At 47.7% G+C, this 12,322-nt stretch overlaps 1 protein-coding gene across 1 annotated transcript in view; it reads right to left on the bottom strand.

The window, feature by feature from the left end:
* Positions 1-4,720: 4,720 nt before the first annotated feature.
* The window catches only part of LOC126990174 (ankyrin-1-like), a 13,275-nt gene continuing 5,673 nt past the window's right edge, over positions 4,721-12,322 (bottom strand). The window contains exons 3-4 of the mRNA XM_050848726.1: positions 6,753-7,188; positions 4,721-4,749 (exon numbers count right to left, since the gene is read on the bottom strand). Of these exons, the coding sequence (XP_050704683.1) occupies positions 4,721-4,749; positions 6,753-7,188 (465 nt within the window). The remainder of the gene's footprint in view (positions 4,750-6,752; positions 7,189-12,322) is intronic.

The raw sequence follows: 12,322 nt of genomic DNA, 5'->3' as shown, positions 1-12,322 counted from the left end.
ACTATTATTTCCGATTGGGGCAAGAAGAACCTGGTGTCCTTCAACGCCTCAAAACACAGTTTCTCCACCTATCCACTCGACACAATCTTCCAAACAACTATCCCTATTCTTTGACAACACCCAGCTATCACCTTCCTCAACACTAAACATCCTCGGTCTATCCTTAACTCAAAATCTCAACTGGAAACTTCATATCTCATCTCTTACTAAATCAGCTTCCTCGAGGCTGGGCGTTCTGTACCGTCTCCGCCAGTTCTTCTCCCCTGCACAGTTGCTGTCCATATACAGGGGCCTTGTCCGCCCTCGTATGGAGTATGCATCTCATGTATGGGGGCTCCCTCACACAGCTCTTCTGGACAGAGTGGAGCAAGGCTCTTCGTCTCATCAGCTCTCCTCCTCATACTGATAGTCTTCTACCTCTTAAATTCCGCCGCAATGTTGCCTCTCTTTCTATCTTCTATCGATATTTCCACGCTGACTGCTCTTCTGAACTTGCTAACTGCATGCCTCCCCCCCTCCCGCGGCCCCGCTGCACTCGACTTTCTACTCATACTCATCCCTATACTGTCCAAACCCCTTATGCAAGAGTTAACCAGCATCTTCACTCTTTCATCCCTCACGCTGGTAAACTCTGGAACAATCTTCCTTCATCTGTATTTCCTCCTGCCTACGACTTGAACTCTTTCAAGAGGAGGGTATCAGGACACCTCTCCTCCCGAAACTGACTTATCTTTCGGCCACCTCTTTGGATTCTTTTTAGGAGCGGCGAGTAGCGGTCTTTTTTTTTTATTAATGTTTACTTTTTTGTGCCCTTGGGCTGTCTCCTTTGCTGTAAAAAAAAAAAAAAAAAAAAAAAAAAACTTATGAATATCCCCCTTATTAAAACCCTTCATCCATTTATAAACCTCTATCATGTCTCCACGCACGCTTCGCCTTTCTAGAGAATGCATGTTTAACTGTTTGAGTCTTTCCTCGTATGGCAAGTTTCTCAACCCCTGAATCATCTTAGTCATCCTCCTCTGCACTGATTCTAACATTTTGATATCCATTCTGTAGTAAGGTGACCAGAACTGAACCGCATAGTCAAGATGAGGTCTAACTAATGCTAAATATAGTTTGAGAAAGACTTCGGCGCTTCTGTTGCTTACGCTCCTTGAAATAAAACCCAGTACCCTATTTGCTCTATTTCTAGTTTGAATGCATTGTGCCCTTGGACGGACATCAGAGCTCACTAAGACCCCTAAATCTCTCTCGCACCCAGACCTGCTTATGAGAGTGTCGTTTAAGCAATAGTTATGTGAGGGGTTGCTCCTACCTACACTCAGAATACTGCACTTCCTAACATTGAACTCCATCTGCCATTTATCCGCCCAGTCATACAATCTGTTTAGTTCATCCTGGAGAATAATAGCGTCTTGATCCGACTCAATTACTCTACCGATCTTGGTATCATCTGCAAACTTACTGACATCACTACTAATTCCTGTATCTAAGTCATTGATATAAATAATAAACAAAAGTGGACCTAATACCGAACCTTGTGGGACCCCACTCGTAACACATCCCCAGTCAGATCTTTCACCATTGATTTGCACTCTTTGCTTCCTATTGCTAAGCCACGCCTTGACCAAGTTCAAAACTTTACCCTCTACTCCGTGAGCCAGTAATTTAAGCAACAGTCGTTGGTGAGGAACCCTGTCAAACGCTTTACTAAAATCAAGATATATTACATCATAATTTTCATCTCTGTCTGCCGCCTCAAATACTTTATTGTAGAAGGACAAGATTGGTGAGGCATGACCTATCTTTAGTGAACCCATGCTGCGAGTCGTGAATTAAGCTATGTTTCTCTAGGTGCTCCCGAATGTTCCTGGCTGTTATGGACTCCAGCATCTTGCCTATAACCGATGTTAAGCTAATTGAGCGATAGTTTGAAGCAGCTGACCTGTCCCCCTTTTTGAAAATCGGCGTCACATTAGCTACTTTCCATAGGCTGGGAACATAGCCAGTATTTACCGACATCTTAAAGATGCCGGTTAGTGGGTCACTGAGTACATCACCTAATTCCTTTAATACCCTCAGAAATATCCCGTCAGGACCTGGCGACTTATTCTTCTTTAGCTTATCTATTTCATCCTGAACTACTTGCCTGGTAGTGATTATATCCCTCAATTTATCGCCATCCCCGCCCTCGTACACCTGAACCCTTTTCGTAATAGTCGTTCGATCCTCTTGTGTGAATACTGAAAGGAAGTAGTCGTTCAGCAATGTGCTCATATTTTCGTAATTTTCTACTAGCTCCCCTGGGTTTGCTTTCAGCGGTCCAATTTTCTCCCTTGTTTTTGTTCTATACATCTGAAAGAAGCCCTTGGGATTACTTTTCGCCTCATTTGCTACTTTGATCTCATAGTTCCTTTTTGCTATCCTGGTGTTTTTCTTCACTAATCTAGATAGTTCGACATACCGGCCCCTCAGATGTGTTTCACCATTCTTTATTTTCTGATAAATTCCCTTCTTTAACCCAATCTCGTGTTTTAGTCCACGAGTCATCCACTTAGGATCATTGTTTTCTTTTCTAAGTGTTCGCTGTGGTATATGCTGTCCTTGCCCCTCTACTATTACTCTAACTAAATTATTGTAAGACATTTCTACCTGGTTCTCCTGGCTCTCCAACCCACAGTTCTGGCCCTCATGAATCCCTTAGTTATCCCAGTTTACCCCCTCAAGATGTCTTTGAAGCCCCTAGTAATTTGCTCTTCTAAAATCTGGCACTAACACTGGGTTTGGTTCGCGGGTTACCGCCCAGTCTAAGCTAAAACGAACCGTTCTGTGGTCACTATTTCCTTGTTATAGTAGGATATCAATGTATTATTATTATTTAATATCACCACGAATTAGGCATACAATTGTCAATGGAAAAAAACCCACGACAGATAGATCACGCCACCTTATAGGAATGTCGTCCGTCAGTGTTTACCGTCTCAGTTTTGTATACTTAGCACTCCGATGGTGCGTGGAGGTCACCTTGACATACGTGACCGATTGTAACAATTATTTTCCAACCTGTAACTCGCGACTCCTTCACGAGAGTCCGACTGACACACAACGACAGTCGCTCTCGCTCCGTCGCTTCTTGTACATAAAGGCTACGAATATAATTCGCCTTAAGGAAGCTGAAGTCTTAATCAACACCCTTTAAACGCCCCCCGACAAGCCCGTTACATTTGGTTGGCAGCGGTCACCCCGCGCCTGTGCCTTCGCTACCTCGTTCTCCTCCAAGCCACGAGAACTCACCGCCAAACTCCGGGGACAGGCGTACAAGGGAAGAAGGAGTCAACGCACCTGCCGTCCGCGGCACCGCACCTGCCGTCCGCGGCAACGCACAAGGCGCCAGCTACAAGCATCTCACAAGTCGCCACCTACGTGCAACTCACAAGGCGCCAGCTACAAGCATCTCCCAAGTCGCCACCTACGTGCAACTCACAAGGCGCCAGCTACAAGCATCTCCCAAGTCGCCACCTACGTGCAACTCACATGGCGCCAGCTACAAGCATCTCACAAGTCGCCACCTACGTGCAACTCACACGGCGCCAGCTACAAGCATCTCCCAAGTCGCCACCTACGTGCAACTCACAAGGCGCCAGCTACAAGCATCTCCCAAGTCGCCACCTACGTGCAACTCACAAGGCGCCAGCTACAAGCATCTCCCAAGTCGCCACCTACGTGCAACTCACACGGCGCCAGCTACAAGCATCTCCCAAGTCGCCACCTACGTGCAACTCACAAGGCGCCAGCTACAAGCATCTCCCAAGTCGCCACCTACGTGCAACTCACACGGCGCCAGCTACAAGCATCTCACAAGTCGCCACCTACGTGCAACTCACAAGGCGCCATCTACAAGCCTCGAGCACACCAGCTATAAGCAACTCTACAGGCGTCCAGCCTACAAGCCTCGAGCACACCAGCTACAAGCCTACAGGCTCTACAGCCTACAAGCCTCGAGCACACCAGCTTCAAGCAACTCTACAGGCGTCAAGACGAAAAAATATGTCTTTTTATTGTGCTAATGCGTGACTGTAGTTTCAATGACTACAAACGCCGGTGTGGGGTGTGAGGGAGAGCATGTTGAAGTGATTGATTTAAATTAGTCCGCCTTTCTCGTTTTCTCTAAATCCCAGTTTCTACATTCTCTAGTTTGGCGCCAAGCAGTGTCACGCATAAACCACGCCTCGGCCGTGTCTCCTCCCACAAACCTGCGTAGGACTTGACTTGGTGTATATGGACTTAGATCTCGCCAATCTGGTTTCACTATAGTGTCTGCGGGCCGTGGCGGGTCACCAGTGGCGGGAGGCACCGTCTGTATTAGTTCTTGTTTCACGCGTAGTGCGGCTGCAGAACTGTCTAGTATGTATGTTGGCATCAGTTGTTGCTTTAAATTATTCGATTTGAGTTTCTGCTACAAAATGGCTAACAACGTATTATGCAGTGATTCACGTTGTTCGTCTAGGAAAAGATGGTTTAGCGCAGCGTCGTTACCTGGTGCTTGTCTTGGTGCTAAGCGTTGAGGGTCGAGCTAGGTGTTTGGGCCATTTGAATGTTTCGGCATCGCTGCGTGTTTTACAGGTCAAGCGTGACCAAGAATGGTCAGAGCAGCCTGCCCGGAGTTTACAGGAGCCATCCTGCAGGGACTGTTTAGGCCACAGGGACAAGTACATGTACCCTAAGAGACAATCACGGCATCGGGATCACCTGTAACACAGAGACGGGAAATATTTCAATTATGTGTTATTTTAACGGGAGCGTCACTAGTTGGAGTGAACGCCTCGCCATGATGTGAACGAAGGTCACGGTTGGTTTCCTCGGCGAGATTTGTGACGGCTGTGGGAGGAGCTTTTGCCTCAGACTGTGCCACGCGCGCGGGCCCAGTGAAACCGAAGAACGTTGACAATTTTCGACTATCGCTGAGTGGCGGAAGATTACCCGCATGCTGCCCACCTTTTAGTGGAGCACCGGCGGCAGCATGTGAGAAGGACATAACCTTACCGGACATAACCTCACCGGACATAACCCCCCCGGACATAACCTTACCGGACATAACCTCACCGGGCATAACCTCACCGGACATAACCTCCCCGGACATAACCTCACCGGACATAACCCCCCCGGACATAACCTTACCGCACATAACCTCCCCGGACATAACCTCACCGGACATAACCTCACCGGACATAACCTCCCCGGACATAACCTCCCCGGACATAACCTCACCGGACATAACCCCCCGGACATAACCTTACCGGACATAACCTTACCGGACATAACCTCACCGGATATAACCCCCCCGGACATAACCTCACCGGACATAACCTCCCCGGACATAACCTTACCGGACATAACCTCCCCGGACATAACCTCCCCGGACATAACCTCACCGGACATAACCTCCCCGGACATAACCTCACCGGACATAACCCCCCCGGACATAACCTTACCGCACATAACCTCCCCGGACATAACCTCACCGGACATAACCCCCCCGGAAATAACCTCACAGGACATAACCTCCCCGGACATAACCTCACCGGACATAACCTCCCCGGACATAACCTCACCGGACATAACCTCACCGGACATAACCTCACCGGACATAACCTCACCGGACATAACCTCACCGGACATAGCCTCCCCGGACATAACCTCACCGGACATAATCCCCCCGGACATAACCTCACCGGACATAACCTCCCCGGACATAACCTCACCGGACATAACCTCCCCGGACATAACCTCACCGGACATAACCTCCCCGGACATAACCTCCCCGGACATAACCTCACCGGACATAACCTCACCGGACATAACCTCACCGGACATAACTTCACCGGACATAGCCTCACCGGACATAACCTCACCGGACATAACCTCACCGGACATAACCTCACCGGACATAACCTCACCGGACATAACCTCACCGGACATAACTTCACCGGACATAACTTCACCGGACATAACCTCACCGGACATAACCTCACCGGACATAACCTCACCGGACATAACCTCACCGGACATAACTTCCCCGGACATAACCTCACCGGACATAACCTCACTGGACATAACCTCCCCGGACATAACCTCACCGGACATAGCCTCACCGGACATAACCTCACCGGACATAACTTCCCCGGACATAACCTCACCGGACATAGCCTCACCGGACATAACCTCACCGGACATAACTTCCCCGGACATAACCTCACCGGACATAGCCTCCCCGGACATAACTTACTGGACATAACTTCACCGGACATAACCTCGCCGGACATAACCTCACCGGACATAACCTCACCGGACATAACTTCACCGGACATAACCTCACCGGACATAACCTCCCCGGACATAACCTCCCCGGACATAACCTCACCGGACATAACCTCACCGGACATAACTTCACCGGACATAAACACACCGAGTAAGTGCAAAACAACACGAAAAAATAATCGTACCTAATTCGGTGAGCTCGTTGATTTTTTTTTTTTTTCCCTTTCCATTTACCCGACAAGATTATGTCCGGCGAGTGTTTCTCCGCGCCCCGGCAGCATGAGCCAAGCAGGAGTCACACATCGCAGCAGCCACTACGCATAATGCACACCTGCGCCACCTACAGGCTGGGCTCGTCTAAGAGGCCCTCAAGAGAGTCTACCGGCGGTATAGGCGACGCCGAAAAAAAAAAAAGCAGTCGGGTGATGAGGGACTACGACTCACCTGCTCCAGCCGCCGCCGCTCCTCGGGTTTTATGCGGTTCAGAAGATGAACGTCGGAGTAGATGCTGGTTCCCAGGTGCTTGACCAGCAGCTCGGCCATGCCCTTGTGGCCCTCCTCCAGAGCGGTGGCCATGGCACTGGCCCCCCTATCCCCGCTGAGGAAGGACCACGCGCCGGCCCGGTGCAGGAAGGCCGCGGTCACGGGACACTTGGCGTGCACAGCCTCCACCATGAGGTCGCTGAGTGCCTTCGGCTTGTCCTTGGGCAACGCGGCCTGGTCCTTGGGCCACGCGGCCTGCCAAGGGGTATCACCCTCGATAGTCTTCAGGATGTCGTCAATGCCCGTTTTAAAGAGATGACGGCGTTCCTCACTCTGCCCGCTGGAGTCCAAGCGGTCACGTTCCGCCCGCAGCCGCCACAAGTAATTCTGTGGGGAGAGAGAGTGTGGGTCAGGGACAAGTGCTGGCGAGTGTTGTGACAGCTGTAAACGGAACAAGAAACTCCTCCTCTCCCACAAGCCTTCCTCACCCTGCCGTCACCTTTCCTCGCTGGTGCCCGTCGTCAGGAATGATAATGGTCACAATTTTAGTAAACAGTCACATCCATGCCCGGCATAACGCTGGAATGACTGCCGATGAAGTTTTAAATGCACTCCGATCTAAGTGATAAAATGAAAAATCTCACTGAAAAGATAATTTACATCTTAAAATACTAAGGAAAACAAACAAGAAAAGAAGATACTCAGTTCCCATATCTACATACGTATGCTATGACCCTACACAGCATGGGGTTGTCCTCATTAACTCGAAGAAGACGAACGTCGCTCAAATTATGGCGGTGGTGTCAGATAAAAAATATTAGGTAATTGCAGTCCCCGTTGCCTAGCTAAATTAAACGGATGACAGATAACGAGAGCTTACAATGAGCGCAAGAACAAATCCTGCTTGTCAACACTACTAACAGTTTACAAGGCCCTTTTCTCAGTTGTCGAGATAAACAAGTCAAAGGACATTGGTAATATATGTAGCTTTGTAAAAGGCGTTTGGTTGATATCCACAGCATAGGGAACATAAGATTTCAAGCTACTAGGTATCGAGGTTGACGCACACAACAGGACTGTACCCTGGCTGAGAAACACACAGCAATGGGTGATCAATAACTGAAAGGTCTCGCACTAATAGCTCCCTCGAGGTGCGAGGATTGTCGAGATGCAGAGAGCGTTAGCAACCTCGCTAACCGATTAGCAACGCTGTTAAGCTCAATAGCAATGTTTTCGGCATGTAGAGAGCCAAACGTTGACGTCACGACGTTGCTAGATTAACAACTGCCACCGAGCAGTTGTTAATCTAGCAATGTTTCATACCTTCACGTTTTTTAAACTTAAAACAGCAACGCAAGATTATAGAAAACATATATATGTAAAACTTTTGTATATCATACGCAAACACGAGTAAATAACAAGAGTTGGAGCAGTTTAATTAATTAATTTCTTGCCTTCCGGCAGTCATGGGAGGGAGGAGGAGGCGGCGGCGGCCCAATGTTGCCAGATTGTTGTACTGAGCCTCCTATGTTTGCCAATTTCCAACCCCAAAACTGCCTCCTCGACCCCAATAACTGCCTTCATATATAGTTATCGTTAAAATGGTTAATCATTGGTGCGTTTTTTGGCAATAGTTATGGACATGGCTCAGAAACCGGTAAATACGAGGCTCTGAGTACGACAATCTGGCACCGGTGGGGAGGAAAAGGGGTTCATGCTGTTCCTCCCCACACGCAGCTACAACTGAGAGCGATTTTTCAAACTTAGTGGGGTTTTTGCGGGCGCCTCGGCACGCAATGTGGGGGCTGGGAGGGAGAGCGTTAAGTAGTTGTCAGACGATCAGTGGGCAGATGTGGTGGTTCAGCAAACGAGAGGTGAATGCGTGGAAAATGATCGTGTAAACATGCTAAACTGAAGCACCATCCTTGATCGAGCAGGTAAGACACCAACGCAAATCTCTAGCTGAACCAAGCTCGTCAGCGACATGCTCGGTCACCACACTTACCCACTGATTGTGAGACGACTCGGTGCCCGCATATTGGTGTTTTCTTTTTTTAATTAATGGACTGACTTTCATAAGAAGGAGACGGAATAATTCGGGTGACATTCTAAGGTACTGGTTAAAGTCAAGAGGTTTCTTTTGTTGCAGTTCCCTGCAAATTTGGTGGTAGCTCCCACGTTCTTTATGTTATAACCAGCCTTTAACCCAAACCCTTCTTTTTCGGTCTCTTTCACTGTCCTTTACTACTTTGCCTGCAGAATGTATGCATAATAAAGCTGCTTTCCGCCTGCGAATGCTTTTTGGGGCCATTGCTAATCTTTTGAGACAATTAAGGGACACACGGGAAACGAGCTCTCACGCACCTCCCTACACACTTAACTGGGCGCTTTCCCGCTGGGTGGAGGTGGGTCAGTATACGTGTGAACAGTGTTTATGCTGAGCCACGCTCTCTACCGTGCTTCGTCACCGTGTTTTGAAACTGCCGTAAGTCGTGCTTCGCCACCACGCTTGCCCACTGATCGTTTGACGACTCCTTTACACCCAGGTGGGTCGAATTCAAAACAAGCTGAAAACTACCAGAAAATAAATAGTTTCGTCCGGAATAGAGCCTGGTGAAAGACTGAAAATTTGTCAGTTTATTTGCTGGATGGCATGAAGGAGCTTGCAGGAAGAATACAGTGTTGCGACAGAGTTAATGACGTTTTCCAGTACATGCGAGGCCTGATCTAGGAGGAGAAACTGATTCACATTGAGGAATTGCTTGAGCAAACTAATAAGATGGTAGAAGTTATCAACATAGTTGTCAAGCAGATCGACCAGGTGAATCAGTTTCTCCTCCTAGATCAGGCCTTGCATGTACTGGAAAACGTCATTAACTCTGTCGCAACAGCAAATCAGCAGGTCATTAGCAGCATGGTTGATGCAGCGCACTGTAGAGTCACACCTGCCTTGTTCCCTCAACACGATTTGAGAACGACTATCCATATCGGGTTTCAAAATTATAGCCTCACACCTTTATTCACCCCAGACATGAGTCAATAATTTTACCCCTTGACTGAGTCCAGCCTCACCCCCGATGCCATAATCATTCATGTTCCGTTTCAGACGGCGGACGTGTTTGAGGCACACGAAATTGTCCCGTTTCCCTTTTCAGCTAAGGACAGTGTGTTGGCCCTGGACACGTCCCCGTCTCTTGTCTTGATCGCGAAGGATTTCGCTCTGTATTCGACGGTTAGCTACTCACTCTTGCAATATTGCAAGGAGACGGTCTTCAGGCGATTCTATTGCTCTGCGTCTCTCTTTGCCTTCCTACCAGTTCGGGGAGGGGTATGCGAGATCGCCCTCACCCGGGTGAACGCGTCTGACGCTCTTTCCCTGTGCCCTTACAAGCAACTACCTCCATTACCTGTTTTCCATAAGAACTTTCAGGGTCTGCATTATTTCTGTTTCCCTCAGTCCTTCTATGTATCAGTCATCTGCCCGGAGGGTACCACTTATCAACGGGTTACTGGTCACTATGCCATAGCGGAAGCATGCTATATCCGCTCCACTAACATAACAACGTACCCGTCCCGGATCCGTCTGGTTTTCACGGCCAATATTTCCCATCGAGTGTTTCCTCTGCGGTCTCTCGATAACATTCACTTCTCCAGCATCTCGTATGTGACTAATTCCCTTCATTCATTGTCTTTCGCAAACGAAACAGAGTTTGCGGAAACCCTGGAGGAAACGCTGCCTGAATACTTGCACCTCCCCTACCTGTACCCTGGAATTTTTGTGCCAATGTTTCTGATGTTCGTCAGTCTCGTCGTCATGTGCTGCCTTATTAGGAGGAACTCTATCCTGCACGATTATTTGGTTGTGCAGACACGGCGACTGGATGCAGGGAGGCCACTGGCAAGGTAGTTTTCTTTTCTCAGGCAAGTCAAATGACAGAACCCTGACATTCCCCTGCTCCTGTATCTTCACTTTGTACTGTGTTCCAATACTGTATTTTTTTTGGGGGGGGAGCTAGTTGAACGTTTCATTGTCTGTAACTATGCCAGTTGATAGCTTTTTATACATGTGTCCTTATGTTTATCTTTTGAGAGATTTCTTATGTTTCATGTCACACACGTTGTGTTTTACCTCTCATTATTTATATTATAACTCCACAAATGTTCTTACATAGCCAGTGTTTTAATGTAATTGTATCATAAGCAGTCTGCTGAACCAAATCCCACTATGTATGTTAATGGTAACTAGACTGCTAGTTAGATTTTTATATATCACGAGGTCGCGATCACTGGTAGGTGACCGAGCAGTGTTATAGTAGGATATCAATGTATTATTATTATTATCTAATATCACCACGAATTAGGCATACAATTGTCAATGGAAAAAACCCACGACAGATAGATCACTCCACCTTATAGGAATGTCGTCCGTCAGTGTTTACCGTCTCAGTTTGTATACAAAGCATTTCACTCAAGCGTGGAGGTCACCTTGACATACGTGACCAATTGTAACTTCATTATTTTCCAATCTGTAACTCGTGACTCCTTCACGAGAGTCCGACTGACACACAACAGCAGTCGCTCTCGCTCCGACGCTCCTTGTACATAGAGGCTAAGAATATACTCGCCTTAAGGAAGCTGAAGTCTTAATCAACCCCTTTAAATGCCCCCCGATACACTGTTACAAGAGGGCATGACGTCACATAAGTGAAAAGCCGCGTCCACACTCGGCCTCACGAAGCGACTCATGAGGCGACTCGTGCCCCGCCTCACAGGGATGTGTGTCCCTTGGAGGAAGAATGGAAGGAGAGGGCATGACGTCACAGAAGTGAAGCAGTCTTGGCGTGGGCTTTGCTCCGCTTCCTTCCTCAAGTCCGCCCATAACATTGCCCGGCTGGCCGGACGCGCGACGCCCACACACCTCAACATTTTGCCTTCATGCCGGCTTGCTCTCCCTTTGATTGCGCCCACAGAGGCGGGGATGGCAGCATACCGTTTCATCGATAAGACAAAATTATATTTGTGGTGAAACATTACATAGGAGGCGAGAAAACTGAACTTGAAAAAGAGCGACACAAAAGAATGCGAATGATTCCTTGGTGGAAATTTCAAGGAAATCATCTGTAAATCATCTCCCATGGCTTTTACATACAAACAGGTCACATTACCGGAATGTAGAGGACTTTAGGTACTATCAGAAGTACAATGAACGCATAGTTATTTTGCAAAACATGTAAATTAAGAGTGCAAACCTGGGCAAGTTATCGAGTCGACTCAACCCACGGGCACACATTTGCCTGACAACGTTAACTCTCATTCACTCATTCTTATTTTCTCATTCTCATTCTCTCATATATTCTCTAATTCTCATTATTTCTCATTCTCATTCTCTCATATATTCTCTAATTCTCATTATTTCTCATTCTCATACTCTCATATATTCTCTAATTCTCATTATTTCTCATTCTCATTCTCTCATATATTTTCTAATTCTCATTATCTCTCATTCTCATTCTCTCTCATA

This window comes from Eriocheir sinensis, unplaced genomic scaffold (genome assembly GCF_024679095.1).
Source record: "Eriocheir sinensis breed Jianghai 21 unplaced genomic scaffold, ASM2467909v1 Scaffold1470, whole genome shotgun sequence".
NCBI lineage: Eukaryota > Metazoa > Arthropoda > Malacostraca > Decapoda > Varunidae > Eriocheir > Eriocheir sinensis.
The sequence above is the reverse complement of the archived record's forward strand: the minus strand, read 5'-3'. Positions and strand labels throughout refer to the sequence as shown.